We start from the raw sequence: 21,338 nt of genomic DNA, 5'->3' as shown, positions 1-21,338 counted from the left end.
TTTCCATTCAATTTATTTTAACTGACATTTTGCAGCACTAAATAAAAAAGAATCTCCCATAATCAGCCAATGATATATAACACACATGGAAACAATTTATAAATGTGTAATTAAGTGTGCAGAAATATTATTTTTTATTATTATTAGTTATGTGTTATACAAATAAAGAAAACTCTCACATGGTGAAAACAAAGCTTATTTGATCTGCTTTTCACTTTTCTCTCCCAGGCTCTCACAGAAAAGCTCTCCCCATAATCGTCTTCTCCGACAAATTGATTATATTAATGGCGTTCCATCCTGCAGTGTGTCGACCACCACACAAGCTTGCGTCACGCCAAGAGTACAAACCCACACACTTCTAGTCCCGAGGGATGAAAATCGAACCCCTTTACACACTCGCCATGTTGATGTTGCACCTCACAAATTCAAGCCTGACACTGACGCTCAAGATAAAAACCAATATATACTCGGATTCTTAGCTATACATTTCATTTACATCTTCACATGGTGTCATAAAACCATCCGTGTTCCTCCTGCAAAGGTTCTAAAACCAAATAAAGTGAATTAAATTGATCAATAAATACATATTGTTGAATTCAACCATTCAATATTCACTGAATATACCGTACTTTCGTATATATTCCTTAAATTATTTTCTGGGAGATAAATTTTTTCCGATAGATTCCTTTAAAGAAAAAAGCAACACATTAGTATTTTTTAAATCACAAATACTTTTCAAAATCTAAATTTATTGATTTGTTCAAGCGTGCAACAACAAACGTGTTAATTAAAACAAGCAGTTACTGTGTGGAAAACTTTTTTATTGCAGTAAATTAAAGCGCAAATCCAGTGGAAACTGGACACATTCACAAGGCTTTTGGTTAAGCGTATATATTACACAACACAACGGTGTAAGAATCAATCAAGCGAAACAAGTGTTTGTTGTGAATACAGTACCATTGCTCATTCATATTTCTCACATGTTTTACACGTTAAAAAGAAAAATCCTCAATTTTCATCAGCATACGTATAAACTTTTCTTTTATATAAAACTATACTTGTTAAGTTTTTAAAGAGCAAAAAACAAAAAGGAAAACCCACACATACACTCACAAGGTGACAATAATGTTACCTCCATGTTATTGCTGCTAATTTTGCAAAAATAACTCATATTTCAGCCCAAATATGGACCTAGTAAATATTTAATTGACAACATTTCCTACTAAATATAATCACATTAAACTGCCTTCAAGAGCCACATTGATAATAAAACTCTTAATAGCATTTACACATTGTGGTGGAAAAAACTAAAACTGCTTGAAGCCAAAAAACGGTCTTTTATTATCATTTTCCCACCACACTGATGCACATGACCTCGCTCCATCCATCTTGTACACTAACATATACAGTGAAACCTCCTTTTATACCCATCTTTAAATGTGCATATTATACAATTATTCTATAATAAAAATACATCTTGATAATGAAGAATATTTATACCAGTGGATGCTTGTTCAAGCTGCTGCTGTGGTGTTTCTGCTAGTGAGGCGTGAGTATGAAAGGTGTCCCTGGAGTGGGGACGGTAAAAACATGTGTTAAGGATCACTTCTAGAAAAGTCACTGTCATGAGGGGATTTTTTTTTTCGTCCTTGAGATTCGTTCATCAAGACTCCAGGTCCATGCTTCCGTGTCAGCGATCTTCAGGGACTCTTTCTACTGGGCCTTCTCTCGTTGGCCGACCTCCGCCGGGATCGGGTCCTCGGTCACGACCAGCAGGGTGTCATCTTGTGGCTCGTCCACGCACACCAGCTGGTCCTCCTCGACCACGTGACCCCCCACGCCGTTCTCCTCCCCGTCCGACAGGACCTCGTCGTCGGTCACCTCCATCATCTCGGCGCTCTCCACGATCTCCACCTCGCCGTCTCGGATCTTCTTGACGTGGAAGGTGAAGGGCGGCACCCTGTACACGGAGGTTTTGGAGCGGGCGTAGACCGTGTGATCCGGAGTGAGGGACTTCTTCATTTTGTCCTTTGAGGTCTTCATCTTCGCCCGGCGCTCCTGGTTGGGGGTCATGCGTGTGCCGAGCTTTCCGATCTTCTTCTCCAGGGTGTGTTTCGTCTTCTCCAGGTTCTCGCGGATCTTCAGCTTCGTCTTCTCTAGATTCTCTCGAGTTTTCTGCTTGGTTTTCTCCAAGTTCTCCTTGGTCTTGACCTTGTTCTTCTCCATTTGCTCCTTAGAGAAGGCCTTCTTGATGTTGTCCACTTGCTTTTTGGTGGTGCGTTGCAGGCGCTTCGTTCGGGACTCCTCGATGATCTCCTCGATCTCCACCTCGTCATCTGAAGTGACTTTGGCCGAAAGAGCCTGACCTTCCCCCTCCTCTACGATCTGCCCAAGACCCTCCACCGCCGTGCCCTCGACCACTGTCTCTGCTGTCTTAGCTGGTTTTGGTTGCTTCTCTTTGTCCTGAAAAAAAACAACAACATATTAATGGACCAGTTTGGTTGCTTGTTATCATACAGATTCTTTGTTCTTTAAGATTCAAAATTCCTCTCTAAACACTCTAGTCACTCCTTCAAAAAATGTGTGGATCCAGATGGTCATTTGTAGTATCACCAAAATCGATTGGTTTTTTTTCTTGTCCCATTGTCAATATTCAACAAGTTTTATTTTAATAATAAAAAAAATACCATTTTCTTAAAGTCAGACCAACTGATAACCACTTGCAAAAAAAACATCTTGACACAGGTGTGACGATGACAATTACAGGAGTTAAAAGTATTTGAAAAACAAGATCAGATGACCTACATTTTTATGTCTTTCAAAGTTAATCTACCATGAAGTGCGTGACAATTAACTTAAAACGTTGCCAACAACACTTTCTAAAAATAAACATGTTGAGATTGTTTGACACAATTTCTTTAATTAATGGAACAATAAAAACAATAGGAATAAGCTTAACTCTCTCTCATTTGCATCTGTATATTTGTTTATTTTATAAAATCGTAGACCATCTTTATTTTTGTATAAATCAATCACATGCGATCGTTGAATATTCAACTACAATTTAAATGTAATAAACCAATTGTATTCAACTATTTTCAGCTGGAATCAAACTAAATGTTTTTGGGGATTTAAAAGAGCCAGAGAAAAGAAGATTTATTAATAAGTTGAAACAGTATTTGTAGTTGAAAAAGGAGATTTCAATACAAAACAAATTTGGATGTCAATTTATTCTGGATGTGTAAAAATATACACTTATATTAATTAAGCAATTACATTGGATGATACAACAAATCCAGACAGACAAGTGTGTGTTGAAAGTTTGAAAGTTTTAAACACACTTGGAAATTCCAGAAGGAGAAGTATGACATTTTTTTTGGAAAAGCAGCAATAACTCTATCTAGTGGTGAAAGACAAAATTGTATGAGTCATAACTTTGACCATGTTTTTTGGTTGAACTCACTTTGATAGTTTGAGGCCACATTGAGTGCCTTGTTAAGACATACTTTATATTATGAATCAAGACGCTTAAATGAGAATAACATCGTTTCTATCTTAATAAACTCTCTGCACCTGAACTGCACTCATACATTCTGCTTTGGCTAAATAACATGTTGCCACATGTTTTAAAAATATGTATATTTAATGGTTTCACATAGTTTTGTGTTCACCAAAAATATAGATTTTGGCCAAATTAAAAAATATGGGTAATTTGTTTAAATGGCTTTGTGTCTTTTGTGTCCGATATATTTATTTGACTCCCAGTTTGTGAAAATGTCTAAATTAATTCAAATTTCAAAATGTTTCATCTTTTGTCCTACGATTTTAATAACTAACTTTTTTTTAATTTTACTTGTTTTTATAAATTAATGTTAAACCCTTTTTTAAAAAAGGTCAGGAAATGTTTGTAAGGAAAATGTATTAATCCTTATATGTTCCTGCTCACTCAAACCCTAGTTTAAATTTAGCTTTGATATAGTTGAGCAGGTTTATTTGATCCAAGTCCAAGTCCAAGTCCAAGTCCAAGTCCAAGTCCAAGTCCAAGTCCAAGTCCAAGTCCAAGTCCAAGTCCAAGTCCAAGTCCAAGTCCAAGTCCAAGTCCAAGTCCAAGTCCAACACCAGGACCATGACCAAGACCAAGACCAAGACCAGGACCAAAACTGAGGTGAGACCAAGACATTTCAGAGACCAAGAAAAAAAAGGACATTTATATTTTACACAATAAACTACTGGAGTTGCAGGTCATTATTAACATATTCAAGTCTATATTGACAACATTCTGTCAATGTATCCCTGTGGAATGGACACCAAGGAGGTCAATTTTTGTTGTCATGTCTGTTATTAAAGAACTTGACAAAAATTACAACAATCCGTTACGCTATGAGACCACTTTAACTGCTAGAGAGAGACCAGACGAAAGGAACAAAAATTAACCATAGACCGCTGAGACCAAGACAAAACCACAAATAATTGTACAAATAATAATAATAATAATAATAAATAATAATATAAATAATAAACAAAACTCATCTACCGACAACACAATCTCAGATTATATATGGTGTATATGTTATATACTTTTCCCTCACACAGGTGGTCAGAACATACAGCTTCTTGTTTCATGTTACTTCTCCAATTCTATCAGCAACTTTTACTCCTTCATAACAGGTTTTCTTTCCTGTTACCAAACTTGTCATGATCTCGGCTCATTAGTGAATCCGCAATTTGAAATCCCTGATGATACGAGGAGCTACTACTTATCACATTCCATATCCTTGATCCAGCAATGACAGTACCAATCCCTGCCATGTGGCCCTGCATCATAGATCGGACATCCATATCTGGTGTGCTCCGTATAGGTTTATTTTTGGCCCCGCCGTTCCCTCTCTCTGGATTCCATCTTTCATTCTCTGGACATTGGCCAATGCTGCATCAAGTCCCAGTTGGACATCAACACAACACGACACCCCTCACTCCCACCTAGCAACAGATAAACACATGAGATCCGGCTCCTTGTTACCGACTGAAGTCGCAGCAGGATTAACAGGTGAGGATCTCGGCTATTGTTAGGGTTTTACAGGAATAAACGCTCGTCGAACAGGAAGTCGCTTTCAAAACTAAGTAAGATAAACAGACGGCAGAGGTATGTCAAATATTTAGCAAGTCCTCAATGTGATGGATTTACGAGGCATTTACAGTAAACAGATAAACTTACGGACTCTGTTTTTACATGTCGGACCCAGCGTTATGTGAATAGGGAACTAGACATGACCTCAGATGTCTCCGTCTGCGTTTTGGCCGAGAAGCTAAATATTTGAGCTCAATTCAGTCCAGATTTGTCCTGCAGCTCTTCAAAACAGGTGTATCGGCACGCCTAGTGAAACGTAGACGTACAAATCAGATCTTCTCTGTGTAATGTCTGCTCACAGCTTTTATTTCAATGGAGTCCAAGTATAGACACCTCTCAGGACAAATATCTACAGGATGCTTATTGCAAAATGAATAGGGAGAAAGTAAAGCTAGCATCTGATTATTATTTTTATTAGGATTTACAAATGACTTCCAAGATACTTTTTCCTGTGAGGGCCATATAACCTTTTCCTTCTCTGATGAAGGCCTGGGGTCAGTTTGTAACAGGAAGTGTGACGATTGCACGGATGCCTAAACATTAAAATGTATTGTGTCTGTTTTTTTATAATATTTATATTTGGAATAAGAGCGTTCTCTTGTGCTGTGCACAATCTTAACAAGTAAAAGTTTAGCTGGCCGTAGAATTTTGATATCTTTTAAACCAGATCTTTAAAAAACAAAACATCTATATGGATGTAGAATATAACAAAAAGAAAACATAAGCCTCTATACTCTATCTCTATCCCCCACATTTGTCCCCTAAAAATAGATAAATTGACAGATAGATAAAACTATAAAAAAAACAAACATATTTTTGCCAAACCCTGTATATGAAAAAAATAAATTGAAATGCAATCGTGGAGATGGGCGATAGCATGGGGACCACTGTTTTAGACGCTTAGAATGAGATCCTAATAACCCTGTTATATGTCATTAAATATTTTTGTTTATAATATAATAAAGTGAAGCTAAGGGGAAGAGGTTCTACTCCGAGTCTTTGATGTAACCTTCACTCATTTTCTCTTTTATTGCGTTGTTACCATATGTATTAGTAATAAATAAATTTAAAAAAATGGTTTCAACCTTGTAAAAATCCCTGTCGAGTGACAAACTTTGACAACAGCATACCGTCGACTGCCAGAGGAACGAGTTCCAACCCTAGAAAGGACCAGTAATCCCTGGACGACATTTAAAACACTTCAAAGTCTTGTGGTGTGCCAGCAGGTTTTTTTTTTGGGTTGCCAAGAAATGTGATGTAAACTCCAAAAAAAGGTTCCAATAACTCAACCTCTTATAGTGGGAACACAGAGAGTGATTGTATTTATATATTATATTCATATTTTATGTAAGAGTTAGCAATCTCATAGGTCAGTTGCTGCCACAAAAAGCATTCATTCTACGGTATATGAAAGTCGAATCATTATTTAAATAACTGTGAACATCCAGTGTCTCTCTGGAGTTGGTATGCTAGCAGTTCGAAACAGCATTTCAGCAACATTTGTCATTGTTATCGTTTAATCTGAGGAGACAATGAAGCACTTTGTTGAACGTGGCGTTCAAGATTAACTTGGTTAAGACTGCTCCCTATATTTCCAATATAATAGAATGAAAAAAAAGATGCTGAATATGCACATATCTGATATCTTCGAATCATACTCTATAACAATATTTAATGATAATATTTTAGCATTTTTGTTTGGTCGGCTTTGAAGCGTCAACGTCCTGATGCAACCTTCCTCCTCTCCCGCTGATGGAAAAGTGTACGAAATGTTTGTATAAGCTCAGAGGTGAGTGTGCACTTCCTCCTGAATGAGAAGCTCTGTTCAACGTATTTACTCTCTTCATAGAGGAGAAAATCTGACCACAATGGAAAATGGAGCAGGTATATCCGTCTAAAGAGTGTTTTTGTATGTCAGGGCTAAATTTACTTCACTAGTACGGGTATGAACGCATGTTTTCGACATCGTACATACAACCTTTATGACTCATTTTTATCCAGGTTACTGATGTTGTTGTTATGTGAAGGAAATCAGGAGCAGAAATATGTGACTAGTTTATTAAATTAGTGAATTAGAAATGGAACCTTTTCCATGAAAACAACACAAACACAGACAGGATTGCATGACTTTAAATGAATACCTCTGAGAATGCATTTTTTTTCTTTCCTATTGCATCTCCATAGCAACCGGTTTGCTCACCTAGACCACGTTCTTTTCTAATACGTGTGAAAGAGAAACTTATTCATCGAAAAACTGCTTTATAAAACCAGATGATTTAGTTTATCTTATATAGATCTAAATTCTGTTCATCTGTTCTGACAATAGATTCACTTTACATCCTCAATACATTTAAATATGTTTTAATATACTGAATGAAAATATGTATTTTTATGTACATTTATAGCTTTTTTTCTTAAATAAATACAACATTTTATATTTTACGGATCATTATTATTACCATACAGATCATTATTATATAATAATAATCTCTCTTTATATAGCGCCTTTCTAGACCAGGGTCACAAAGCGCTTTGACAGCCATTCACACATACTGAAGAGCTATCATTAGTGATGTGTTGATGAAGCTTCATGAAACAGTGTCATGTTGTTTAGAGCTCACTAGGTGGCGACATCAGTTTAAAAATAATGCGATTTCATTAGAACGGTTGTTTAAAACAAAGGAAAATAGTGCAGAGACCGCCATCTAGTGAACTATAATGATACTGCTTCATGAAGTTTCGTCAGTCCATCACTAGCTGTGATGAACGTCAATTCATGAGATAATCGTTATAATAAAGTTAAAGAGCTAGATTTAAATATCATGACAAATACAGGGTGTGGTGTTTTTTAAGATATTTTGAATCATTTTTTTAATTGACAAGATTTTTTTGAATCGAAAGCCACCTTCTTGACCAAAAAGAAAAAAATCTGACCTAGTTTTATGAAAATAAAAGAGTTGGAAAAGTAAAAAACTATTTCTCCCTTTTTACAATTAGATTCCTAATGTTTCTTTTCTTTTATGCAAACAGAAAACTACATATTAAGGAAGATAAAATACACATTTTTTCGCTCAAAATGTATTCATAAAAGTGTCTTTTATTCACTAAATTTTCTGGTGACTATTTTATGCATACTTTATAAAAAATATCTCTGTGAAGCCTCATGATGCCGCCCTTATTTTTATTGTCCACTAGATGGCACCCTCTTGTTGCTAAACTCTATGATAAATAAGACTACCTAAATCATTTTAAATCTGTGTGAGCGCCATCTACTGAGGAATGACCCTTCCTGAAGCTCCATCTACACAACACTAACTGACATTTCTCTTAAATGTAAAACTTTACGAGTTTGTGTTCAAAGTTCAGGTGGAACATCCACCATCATGACATTTAGCATCCAACACGCATGCAGATAATCACACGCAAACACATGCTCCGGTCCTTTTTGGGCAGAGTGATGAAAAGGCCGTGAGTCACCGGAGCAGCTGTCACTTCCTGTCTTCCTAGTGCTCTCAGCTGTGCATTCAGCTTCACAAAGTGGTATCAGGACCGCCTGCTCCTCCCGGCCCCGCAGAGACTGACATGAAACAGCGCAGGAGGTTTACATCTATATCCCTTTGCTAGCCTCCAACGAGACGCTTTGATCCCCGAAGAGCTGCGAGTCTAAAATAAGGACGCTGATATTCACATTAACAGTAGTTGTCTACCCACCGGTGACTCAAATCTTCAACAATAGAATATCCAGCTGTCAGTTGCTTCAAGTTAGTGACTCAGATCCATTATTATTTTTCCTCTTTACCATCCCTGATGTCACCATGGCTACCACTCCTACAGCAGCGAACTCACTTACAGACGCCTCTCTGTGGTTCAAAAGGCTCTTTCAAGCCACACAGCCACCACATTCATGGAGTTCCACGGATTTTCCGACTCTGTGTTTTATGATTTTAGTGTGAACGAGGGAAGCCCTTTCTGGACGACTCACATTTTCCCACGTCCGTGACAAAGTAACTCGCTTGGAATCCCTGTGTTGGTCTGAGGAAGAAATGCCGTTTTCCACTGTCACGCCTCTGTGAGAATAACACCCAAACATGGTTACATAACTCGAGATGTGTTCATCCAGTTTAAACAACCTGGTTTTTGACTGATCGTTTGGAATAACTAATGAAAATGACCGTACAAAGCTTGGAGTCAGTTATATATAGGCTGGATCATGGTTGCCCGAACCAGGATTACATTTATAGGACTATATTCTCAGAACTATGTTCCGATGAAAAAAATTAAAAATACAATAGCAAGACCTGAAAAAAAACTACAATTAAGTGCATGAAAAAAACATAAAACTGAATCAGTAAGAGCTCCGGACTGGTTACAACAAGATCTTTGTGTATTTGCATCTATGTATATTTTATTGTATGCCGACGATGGTGTTCTGTATGTGAGTGTCTCCTAGCCTTTAGAGAGTTTTTGCCAATGTGTGAGCATGTTGATGAAGTATTGATTCAAGAGTTGCTTAACATGCTAATGTTATTTCCAAGATTTTTTTTTTTTTTTCGAAACCTTTAAGGCAGTAATAATAAGAACAGTTATAGAAGGTCCTTCATCCCAACTGGTGTCAGGATATTTAACTCTCTACTTTAAATATCCTGATGCTAATCCGTAGTGTGTTTTTCTTCTCGTGTGCTTTTATTTTACTTTATTTTATTTTATTTTATTTTATTTTATTTTATTTTATTTTATTTTATTTTATTTTATTTTATTTTATTTTTATTTCATTTTATTTTATTTTATTTTATTTTTTATTTTATTTTTTATTCTGTTAATAGTGCTAATTTTCTAATACTGTAAATAATTTGTATATTTTTAAGATCGTTTTATTTTATTTTATTTTATTATCTCTTTTACTATTTCTCTTTTTCCATGCACTTTATTTTCATTGTCCTGCTCCTGCTGTTGTAAAAGTGTGTTTCCCCTCTGGGGATGAATAAACGTTTTCTATTCTATTCTATTCTAACATCATTTCTTTCTGTCTGTGCTGCCCAGTAACAAATGTCACCGGAACTGGTCCCAAGACAGGAGATTGGGGACCATTAGTCTAGACCAGGGGTCTCCAAACCGGTCCTCAAAGGGCCGGGGATGGTGCAGGTTCTTGTTCCTACCAAGCAAGAGCATCCCCTTTTAACACAATCAGTTGGGAAAAAACCTGCACCACCCCGGCCCGTTGAGGACCGGTTTGGAGACCCCTGGTCTAGATGAATAGTGCAGTCCATCCATCTATTGGTCCCCAATAGTCTCCATTGATGGATGGATGGATGGATAGATAGATGCAAATAGTTTCCAGCAGTCATTTCATCCTCTGCAGCTAAAGGAACAATGGAATACCACAAGATCCCAGCAATGACTGAGGACAATAGGATACAGTTGATCTTTATTCCTACAGTATCGCAATATTCATATATTTTCTTCCGTTTATTCCCTTATGGGAGTTGTGGGGGGGAATCCTTTGGACGATAGGCGGGCGACAACTTGTACAGGACACTTGTGTGTCAATGGACACACAAAGACACGCAACGATTCACACACATTCATATCTACCAACAATTTCCCCTAGTTACTCATTAACCTCTGTATGTTTTTGGACTGAGGGAGGAAGACAGAGTAGTAAACCCACACAACATATTGCAATATAATATATCTACAGCAACTTTCTTGCCGCTACACACCCCTAATAGATAGATAGATATCACTTTAATGATCTCTAGATGCCTTGCAACTTGATACTGAATCCCTTAATGCCCTCTTTATGTTCATTCATTCATTTTCCACCACTTTATCAATTATGGGGGTCACTGGGGGATTCTTTGGGCGAGAGGCGGGAGACACCCTGGACAAGACCCCAGTCTGTCACAGGGCACACAAAGACAGTCAACCATTCACACACAGACTTATATCTACGGATATTTTCCCCAAGTTCTCAATCAACCTCTGTATTTTTTTGGAGTGCCTGGAGTAAACCCACAAAACTCTAGATCCCCCCCAAATCTGGAACTCTTATTTTTTAATCTTTTTTTATTTTATTTTATTTTGAAAAAGACAATAATTGTGGTTTTAACAATATCTTCTCACGTCTTTTACTTTATTGATAAGTAGATACTTGACTCAAATGTGTTACGACAAAACTATTTCATAGTCAAGGCGCATAAATATAATTGCTTGATAAAAGAATTATAGTTAGAAGAGTTAGAGTTGAAGATGCTCAGGTTTTTTATCTGAGTGGCAATTCTAAATTAAGTATTGTTGTGTAAATCTCTGTTAATCCTTTTTTAACTATGTGTATTAACTTACATCTTCTTTTGTCATTTAAATACACACACTCTTGCACATGCAAAAATCTAACGACCTCCGAGAGTTTCCTGGCAGCGACACAGACCATAACTCAAACGCCAGCCACGATAAGATCAGCCGGGGCCGACACAGAAGCAAATATACGTTCACGGTAACCCGACTTGCCCTCCGGACTGGATGTTTGTACAGACCAGATTCGCCATGCTGACACGCAAACTCCTTGGATTACACCTTGCGTGTACGTATGCCTGAGTATGTCAAGCTAAAAATAAGCAAATGCTGATCTGGCCATTTTTAGCTGACTTTTAATGCTATTGTTATCAGAAAACCGTTGTGTTTTTGTGTTATAAATGAACACAATTCGGTGTGATAGCAGACTTTTGTGGTACGGGGAGGGGGGGGCGCATTTTTTGTGGACTTGCCAGAGCGATGGATGGAAACTACATCTGTTTAAATGAAGCGGTGACTTGAGAAGTCTTACACCTGGTCAAGCATGTCTGCGGTGGAACTTTTTCTTTGCAGGAAACCAAAGCTAAAGGGAAACAGAAACAGGACTATAGAGACAAAAATGACCGAAAAGAGCATCATCAAACACCGAGGTCAAGATCACGTTGACTGTCGTCCAACAGAGACATGTGGAGCCGGACTGAAATCTTTCCACTGATCTATAAAGGAGAAGCTCAGCGCCACATCCGATTGGAGTCGCAGGCACATGTGCCGGTGCAAATATTGAATGACACGTGGTTCTGAATTAGACTAGGGGTGTAGTATGAGATGATAGTGGGAGTGGAGAAGGCGAGGATGGAGAGAAAAGGGGTGGTGTCGGCATGTTGGCAGTAGCCACGGAGATGCCAGTGGGATGAATCACAACTCTAACTTTTGCTTCAAACAAAATGGTCCGCGAGAGGCTTCGTAACAACTCTCCCTGCAATAAAGTCCCGGTCCCGGTGCCAGGAAACGAAAGAATCATTAAACACAACTGGATGTTAAAAAGGTAGCTAAAAGCGACGGCCAGTAAAGGTTGGCACGAAACCCACTCTCCCGGTATGTGACGGGTCGAGCTGATCCTGGCCAGAGACAGCGTGGATATCCCTGTCCTGACATACCAGCTCTAGACACAGCAGAATAGAGTCCAGTTACTGAGTCTGCATTCATCCTGTTCATTAATGAAGTGCATCACATCACAAGAGCAGAGCACGCTGGGAAGTCTATGTTGGACTCTAAAAATATGACTAATAGATGCTTATCAAATAGTTTTGAAAGAATTTAATAAGTACCAGACTGATTGAAAATTCTCCCATGCTTGGATCATGAGCTGTGTCTGAAATTGCATACTTCTCTTGGTGCACTTGCAGTTAGTAAGTAAGTAAGTAAGTAATATTTATTTATATAGCGCTTTTCGAGACCAGGGTCACAAAGCGCTTAAACAATCAAAACAATACTCAAAAAAGTACATACTTTAAAGATCAAGATAATACTGAGAACAACACAGGAGTTCGAGAAAATCAAGGAAAAGCCTGAACAAATAGAAACGTCTTAAGATGTTTCTTAAAGGAGTCAGTAGACTCCATCAAGTGCAAAGAGAGAGGAAGATCGTTCCAAAGCTTAGGAGCAACAGCCTGGAAAGATTTCTCTCCTGTGGTCCTGAGCCGTGTGCGTGGAACCAAAAGTAGATTCTGATCCACAGACCTCAGAGCCCGAGCTGGGGTGTAAGGCTTGATCAGATCAGTGATGTAAGGAGGAGCCTGACCATGAATAGCTCTGAAAGTAAGAACCAGAATTTTAAAGTTGATCCTGAAAGAAACTGGAAGCCAGTGAGGATAGTGTACGTACTAACTAGTACGCAAATTCTCTACAGATAGTATGTCTCAAATCAAACACTGCCGCTAGACACTAACCGGAAATGATGCGACAGCTTCTTCTTCTACTACTATTTAATAATAATTTAAACCTTGGATCAAGTTTGGATCAAGAAATATGAGAAACGAAATATTTGCAAGATATTTACTCTGGTATCAGCACTGAAGACATGTCATCCTCCTACTGCTGGCTGAAAATGCACCTGTAAGTATATGCATATATATATATATATACATATATGACGTAACTTCCGTTTAAAATGTCAACGTCACTAAGATGGAGCCATTTAGGGTAGAACGTGTCCATCGATGCATACTCAGTTTTGTGGGCGTTTTAGTACGCCAATTTAGTGTGCATGGCGCTACATTTCGCATACTTAGAATTGAGACGCACCTATGCACTAAAAATAACAAGTTTAAGTACGCAAGTATGCGATTTGCTCCAGTCTGTTCTCAGAACCTTTAAATAAAATTAGGGTGGCCATCTTGTTTCGTGCACTTCTAATTTCAGTACACAAGTGTGTTCACACTGAGCAGTGTGTGAAAATGTGGTCCGCTATGAACACTCAGTTGGTGCACTCAAGCGGCTAGAAAATGGAGTGTGGATCAATGGACACTTTCCACCTTCCAATGGCCGCCATCTTAGTGACGTTGACGCTACGTCTAAAGCTAGAGCAGATATCGGCGTAAATGTCTTGAGAAAACAATAATTTTACCACAAAAACAACACAACAACATTTATAACGCAATAAAACTCAACTTAATAACTAGTTTCAATTGGTGAAAAGCGCTGTCAAGTGTCGACGTTGCAATCAGCGTTAAAAAGTAGTAGAAGAAGAAGCTGTCCAGTCATTTCTGGTAAGTGTGTAACGGCAGTGTTTGTTTTAAGACAGTACCACCTTGTCGAAAATTTGTGCACTGCGCAAGTAAGTGCACCATCTTAAAGTGTAATTTAAAGCAATGCACTTAGAAAAGTATGCGATTTGAGACACAGCAACAGTCTGTTTTCAGAACCTTGAAATACAAATATTGAAATATAAAATTAAGGCGGCCATCTTGTTTAATTTAGAAGAAATATAGAATACCATGTTTAATGAAAAATATACTTTCTTCTTCTTCAATTGCTTATTCTATATGGGAATATAGACAGTTGCTTAAACTGTTGCAGTGCACTATGGGATTTTGTTTCTACTAAAGTAAATTCAAATACAATATATAAGCAATGTAACAGCTAGTTACAGCTATGATACATGATACAAACATGTACAGTAACTTTAATAAGTTGCCAAAATGTTGTTAAAAGATAACTTTAAAAAGATAACTAACTGGAAAAGTGTGGATGATGAGTAAGTTGGAGTGAACAAGAGAATCAAATTGAGGTTGTAAAACACATTTAAAAAAAACAACAAAAAATGTTTTTAAGTTCAACAGAAACTATAGTCTTAACCGCTTTTATGTGGAAGGAAGGTTACGAAATCGTTTAATTTGTAATAATATTAATTTAATTGGTTCATCTGATACTTGGAAACCTGGTTGTTTTATGGATGTATTATCTTACGTTTAATGTTCAAAAAACAAACACAAGGAAAAGTAGAAAGTACAAGTACTATTTTCAACAATCCTCAGTAATCTCATAAAGAGAGAATAATATATTACATTTTTTGATACAAAGTATAGGGAACACATAAGAAACACATGCACTGCAGATTTTAGCGGTATTTATGCTAATAATAGCATTAGCTACAATAATATGTAGCTAATGCTATGTACGATGTGCTAAAAAACAAGTTGTACTGGTAGTAGTAGTCACAAACAAATTGTGAATGTAGTGTTAATACATATCCAATAGTATTAGAAATATCACTGGTAATACTAACATTTGCAGTATTAGCATCGACGCTCTAAAGTGGAAACAACATGAAGGACCATAAGTAGTTATTTGACTTGTATCTGGGATGTTGTTGTAGTAACTGCCGCACTAAAAGGAGCAGTAGTCGTCCTGGTAGTATTTACGAGTTCAACACATCTGTTTTTAGGTTGCAGCAGGTTCATATCATGTGAGCGAGCCTGACAGGAGTATAAAATGAAGCCAGACTTCTGGATCGACTTGAAATACTTTGAAAAGAACGCTATCATCCATCTCACCTGTGCGCTCCATATGGAGGTGAGCAACACACCAGGAACGAAAATCATTGTTTTAAGTCAAGATTATCACTATGTAGCAAAAAGATAAAATGAATAGTAGGATTTGCAGTTCTTAGCAAAACCATTTATGGAGCTCTGCTGACTCTAGTTATTGTTTACTTCTCCTGGTAAACAGTCCAAACACAGGAGAACTACTAGATAAACTAAAGTCTGAGGTGACACATGAGAATCTAAAGCCAGATAAACCAATATGTTGTTTTTATTCTGCTTTATTTTACTCCAATTATTTAAGATTGGGTTATACATTTCATGAAAAATGTCATTTATGTCAATTAACTTTTCCATATGAGCATTTAAAAGAAGCAAGTAAACATTTTTCAATCACTGATGTTATTTTTTGACATTTTAAGATAGTTTTGTGGTGTAACAAAACGACACCGTGAATATACTTGAAATCCAAAGTATTATCTTAAGTTTATTAGCATTTATTATTACCAATTGAGCATTGCCACACGTTTTAAAATGATAATAAGGAGTAGTAATGTTTTATTATGAGGTACAAAATTATCAATATTGTTGCTCAACGTTTTCCTTTTTAATGAATAATATAAGATATTATCTTGCAGAACAAGATGTTATACAGTATATGTATTAGCATAGATAAATATACATTAAAACGAATGACAAAAGACGATGTAAAAAAAATGTATTTGATGAGAGAAGTGGAGGAGAGAAGACAGTAAATTCAAATGGAGTTTAAATAATGGAAACCATCCTGATTTGTAGGTATTTTAAACGTGTATTGCTTTTGATCATTCAAGCGCTTTGTGACCCTGGTCTAGAAAGGCGCTTTACAAATAACTATTACTTACTTAATTACTTACTGACTTACTTAATATGTAACTAAAATGGAATCTATTATAATTTTCAGGGGGGTCTTCAACTCCTCTGTGTATCTCCTTAGAATTAGAATAGAATACATTTCAACAATCAATGAAAGGAAAACCCCCTTTACTTAGCATGTCAAATAAGGAAGAGGTTAACAAATACAATTTAATTAATAATATTTTCTAACTATATTGAATATTCCTTAAGAAAATGAAATATCTATCTCCACTTATATTTTCGGGGGCTTTTTGAGTGATATTTTCCTCCGTTATTTTACCACTTTAACACAAAATACATGCACCCACATAAACATTAAATAATGGACCATCTCTTTAACTTTTTAAAAGTTGTTTTTTTATAATCACAAAAGATTTAAAAACTTTAAACTAGATGAATCTGCCCTTGCTAACCTATTAATTATTTAAATAATTTGAATTACTACAATATTTTATTGAATTCTGAGGCAAATATGTGTAATCTCAGCTCTTTTAGCTGGTTTTGGCCACCTTTTATTTCTACTTATAATGACCGTTGTGCTCAAAGCAATCGATTGTAGTGTTGAAGTTGCTCTCCTACGGTTTTGTTAACTCAACCGTGGCTATTTTCAGCGGACAGACGGGGTTACATAAGACAAATATATGACACCTATAGTGTAACCTTAACATGACAGGACTGCGGAAACTGTAGTTCGAACGAGAAATAAAAGTCAAATCTGACTTGAACTCGAACCCCCACATGGTCAATGTCAAGTGTCTGCTGCTGCACATGTGTGGACTGAGTAATCCGACCCATCACCTCGACGTGCCTCACGCCCAATTATTATTCTAAATTTACCCCGGCGTGGCACATTCACACTCACCGCAGAGAGAAGTAAAAGCTAACAAAGAGCGGGTGTTGATCTGCAGCGCTGGCAATAACTCAACAGCATGTTTAATTAGCAGACGGTCGTGCGGACGCATGGGTGCGTCACGAGAAGGCTGCAAAAATAGAACATTTTCTCATATAGATTTATTTTTTTTAAAAACCCTGCTATGTTGAGAAGTGACGGTCAAAGGTCAAGATGTAGACGAAGGCAATAATAAGGGACTTTTTTTTTAATAACGCTAAACAAACACAGAGTCTGTGTCGCCGAACACTTTCTGTGGGCTATTTATTGATGCCTATGTTTGGGGGGTATCTTAAATGCCAATAGTGTAACCTGCTTCCCGAGCGGGGATTCCATGAGGGGCGTGTAAGAGAAGAAGTCCCAGAACTCACCCTCTACCAACACACAACCTATTGATTCCAAACACACAACCTATGGATTCATAGATTTAACAAAGAAAATTTGAAGGAAAATTGCTTTTGAAAATTGCCCAACTGGTGGTGGTCATAATGTTTCAGCGTTATGGTTTACATTCACACCCACCCTCCCACCTTCGATCACATACCGTTTTGGTCACAAATACACTCACATTGAAAGCGCTTGCCAACAATCCGAGGGTCGTGGTCAGTAAGGGTGTTGGTTCTGTCTCATGTAGCCTCCTGATGGAATGTTTTATGAGCTTTATATTTTTATTTACTGCCTATCTATTAATATACTTCCAAAAAACAGCTGGAGAAAGAGAAAGATCTCTTATTTTACAAATGTCAGTGCATGTTTTTTTTTCTTTTAGAGGAAAAGAGAGTTTGTGGAAAATGTGATTTTGGGGAGTTATGGTCATGGAAAACTAGAGGCTGCTCGGCTACCTCATTTCATTTACACTACAAAGGTCAATTCATGCCACGGAGAGAGAGTGAAACTCCCACTACATTTTCAATTAGATACCCTTTTTTTTTATGTGGATTTCACGCTTCTGTTCAGCTTTTTCCTTGTTACGCAGAGAATGGAGGCGGTTCCAGAACTGAGCTTCTGTTTTTCAGTTCTGGTTTATTTCAACAGTGAAAACACAGTTGAGAAAAAAGCAACTGAACTGAAGATATAATGGGAAAAATGCAACTTTAATATCATTAAAATATAGAGAAAATGTTGTCATCTTAATGCATAGCTATTAAATTAAGCAAATATATTAACTATATATATTAAACTGAAAAAATATCGAACTATTTAAAAAATCTTGACATTATTATGATTATTATTCAAAGAAAGGAACATTTTTATCATTTGGTTTGATTGATTCATAATAACTTAAATACTTCCTGACTTTAAATGACATAAGGAAAGAAGATAAACAATAATCCAGTGCAGTGGTGTCAAACTCAATCACACAACGGACCAGAAAAATGGTATATTTACCGAATTGTGTGCGACAAGAATGTACCTCTGATTGTGATGTTGTCAATCTTAGAAGCTTAATCTATAAAAATGATTAATTAATTAATTTCCTTCACCGTCAGTTTTGATTTTAAATTGATCATCTAGAAAATATCTGTTCTTTATCTCCTCTGAATTATTTCGCAGGTCCCTGTATCGACATGAACCTCCGACCGTGAGTCAGTAACGTTGTGCTTCGGCGACTCTACCTGATAGATGAGGACCTTGAAGTTGCGCCTCTTCAGCAGCTCGCTCTCGTTGCTCTCCAGCTTCTTGATCTGACCCGCCTGCTTCTCCAGGTTGCCCCTCACCGTCTTCACGTTGACGCTGACCTTCCGCACCTTGTCCAGCATCTTGTTGACGGTGTTGGTCGTGCCCAGGTGGTTCTTGCACAGCTTGGCCAGCTCCCCTTGGATGGACGACACGGACTTCTCCATGGCCTCCTGCCGGGCCTCCAGGCTGCTCTGGGTGTGCTGGATCTGGTCCACCACGCCGATGATCTTGTCCAGCAGGGTCAGGACCATGGAGCCGTTCAGCTGGGCCTCGGTTTTCCCCCCCGGACCCGTGGCGATGACCACATCATCGTCGTCCTCCTCTCGGGAAGGGCCGTCGTCCACTGCCGGGTCGGCGGCGGCGGCCACCAGCGCCACCTCGTCATCATCGGACGCCTCTGAGAGGTCGACCGGCTGCTTCTTGACTCCAGCGTCCGCCATGACTGTCGGCTCTAAAACACTTTGCTGCAGATATAAATACACCCAGTGAAAAACAAGCCACCGGAGCAACACAAACGACTCTCTGCAGGAACTCTCTTCAGTCCTTCACTGTCTTCTTGACTTTCTCTGCGCCTGTTCTCTGGGATGCCAGCCAGCCAAAGGGGAGTCGGGCCTCTCACTGCTATGGCATGCGTGCCCTGAGTCGAATGCTTTCTGTCAAACAACCAGTCCAGCTTTTTGCCCTACCTACCCAGACACCGCCCCTGACTCCCCCCTGGGCTCATGGCTCCACCCTGTCGTGTCCCACTGAAGCAAAAGGGAAACACAACTCCACCTCTATTTTGTGATCAGAAGAACGACGAGGAGACATTTGTCCTCTTGTGCATCAGTTTGAATGGACAACATGAAATGAACTTGAAGACTTCCTGATACTATTTCAGCCTCGAGATCTCCTCAGGATTACATTCATGTGGATTTGAGAAAATCTTTTTAATGTGTCGCCATAGCAGATAAAAAGCATACACTTCAATTGTCATAGAATGTCTTCAGTTTGAAGAAAAATATTTTTTGTTATTTAAACTTAGCTTTAAAATGGGTTTTGAGGTGATACATTGCACCCCAGATTGACAGCTGTAAACACTAGCTAATCTAACAAGTATAGCATTCTGTTTAAATTGTCCTTAATGTTTAAGGGTTTCCCTACTTTTAAAACTCGAGACTTCTGACCCGCTCTAGTAGAAGAACTCGCATTTTCCCGATCCTTAAAACTCTGCATTGGCTGCCAGTTTCTTTCAGGATCAATTTTAAAATTCTGGTTCTTACTTTCAGAGCTATTCATGGTCAGGCTAAATTTATAAGTATTAAAATAAATATGTATTGCTTGTGATTTTTCAAGCGCTTTGTGATCCTGGTTTAGAAAAGCACTTTACAAATAACTATTACTTACTTACTTAACAACTATGTCTGGTCAAGGAGGCAGCAGCAAGGTGAAGAGGCCCAGACTTCCACATTCAGAAATTCTATTAGACAAACCTAAACTTCCCCCCACATATTTATTAATTAATATTGGGATTAAATGTATCATATATACATATCAACATGAATCCTATTTTTATTTAATGTATTAATTCCATTATGGAGGTAGATATTTTTTATTTATTATTTAAATGAAAGTTGCATTTAGAAAATAAAGTTGCTTTATTAAAAAAAGTTGTTTCCATAATTAAGAAAAATCCATTTAAATACTGTTTCATTAAAAAAAGATTAATAAAAAAGTTTCCTCAATAAAAAAAACGGAAAATGTTAATTAAAACAGTTACTTCAATAAAAGAAATTGCTTTAATAAAAATACATTTTTACATTTTTTTTCAAAATTGTAAAGCTTTAAAAAAAATTCCTTCAAAAGTGAAATAAAAATAATCCAAACGTTGCTACAGTCAAAAAACAATTAAAAATAACCCTTTTCAATAAAAACTTTAATAAAAAATGTTTTCAATAGACAAAGTTGCTCCAATATTTAAAAAAAAGTTAGTTGTTTTCATTATTATTAAATATATTTGTGCAAATAAAAGGTTAAAAGTAACTTAAGCATCATATGTATCACGATTTTATAATAATAATAAAATTCAAATTTATGTAGAAAGAAATGAAGACTATCTTTTACATGTTGACTCTACTAAAAGCTTTATGAGTAAAAAAGAAAATCAGAAATATTCATTCTACTCAATCTCTCCTGTGTGTGATGAAATATGAGGCCCTCTGTTTGAACCACAGGTCTGTCAAGACATGCTTCTCTTTTTTTTCATTATTAGTAGTGAAGAAACTGTTGAACTCTGCTCGTGTTGGCAGCTAACAGTATTTTGACAATCTTTCAAAAATAGATATCAAATTCATACTCATGTCCGGACGAGCCTAAAGACAACTCAGACTTTAGCTGGGAAGATATCCAACAATCAATTTACTGGACTTAC

At 37.3% G+C, this 21,338-nt stretch overlaps 1 protein-coding gene across 1 annotated transcript; it reads right to left on the bottom strand.

Moving 5' to 3' along the window:
- Window positions 1-815: 815 nt before the first annotated feature.
- Window positions 816-19,561, bottom strand: cavin1a (caveolae associated protein 1a). Its single transcript, XM_087810083.1, has 2 exons — window positions 18,865-19,561; window positions 816-2,463 (listed from the first exon to the last, which is right to left on the bottom strand). Exons 1-2 carry the CDS (start codon window positions 19,366-19,368, stop codon window positions 1,714-1,716), a joined length of 1,254 nt encoding a protein of 417 aa, XP_087666209.1. The 5' UTR covers window positions 19,369-19,561; the 3' UTR covers window positions 816-1,713.
- Between the last annotated feature and the right edge of the window lie 1,777 nt (window positions 19,562-21,338).

The sequence above is a fragment of the Callionymus lyra genome, chromosome 15 (assembly GCF_982586985.1).
Source record: "Callionymus lyra chromosome 15, fCalLyr1.hap1.1, whole genome shotgun sequence".
Lineage (NCBI taxonomy): Eukaryota > Metazoa > Chordata > Actinopteri > Syngnathiformes > Callionymidae > Callionymus > Callionymus lyra.
This window is presented reverse-complemented; position numbering and strand designations above follow the sequence as displayed.

Excerpts from the sequence above, each read along its gene's own strand:
- cavin1a (XM_087810083.1), bottom strand. The coding sequence starts at position 19,368 with ATGGCGGACGCTGGAGTCAAGAAGCAGCCGGTCGACCTCTCAGAGGCG. Across the intron at positions 2,464-18,864 it reads TCAAGGTCCTCATCTATCAG|GACAAAGAGAAGCAACCAAA; the intron begins GTAGAGTCGCCG and ends GTTTTTTTTCAG.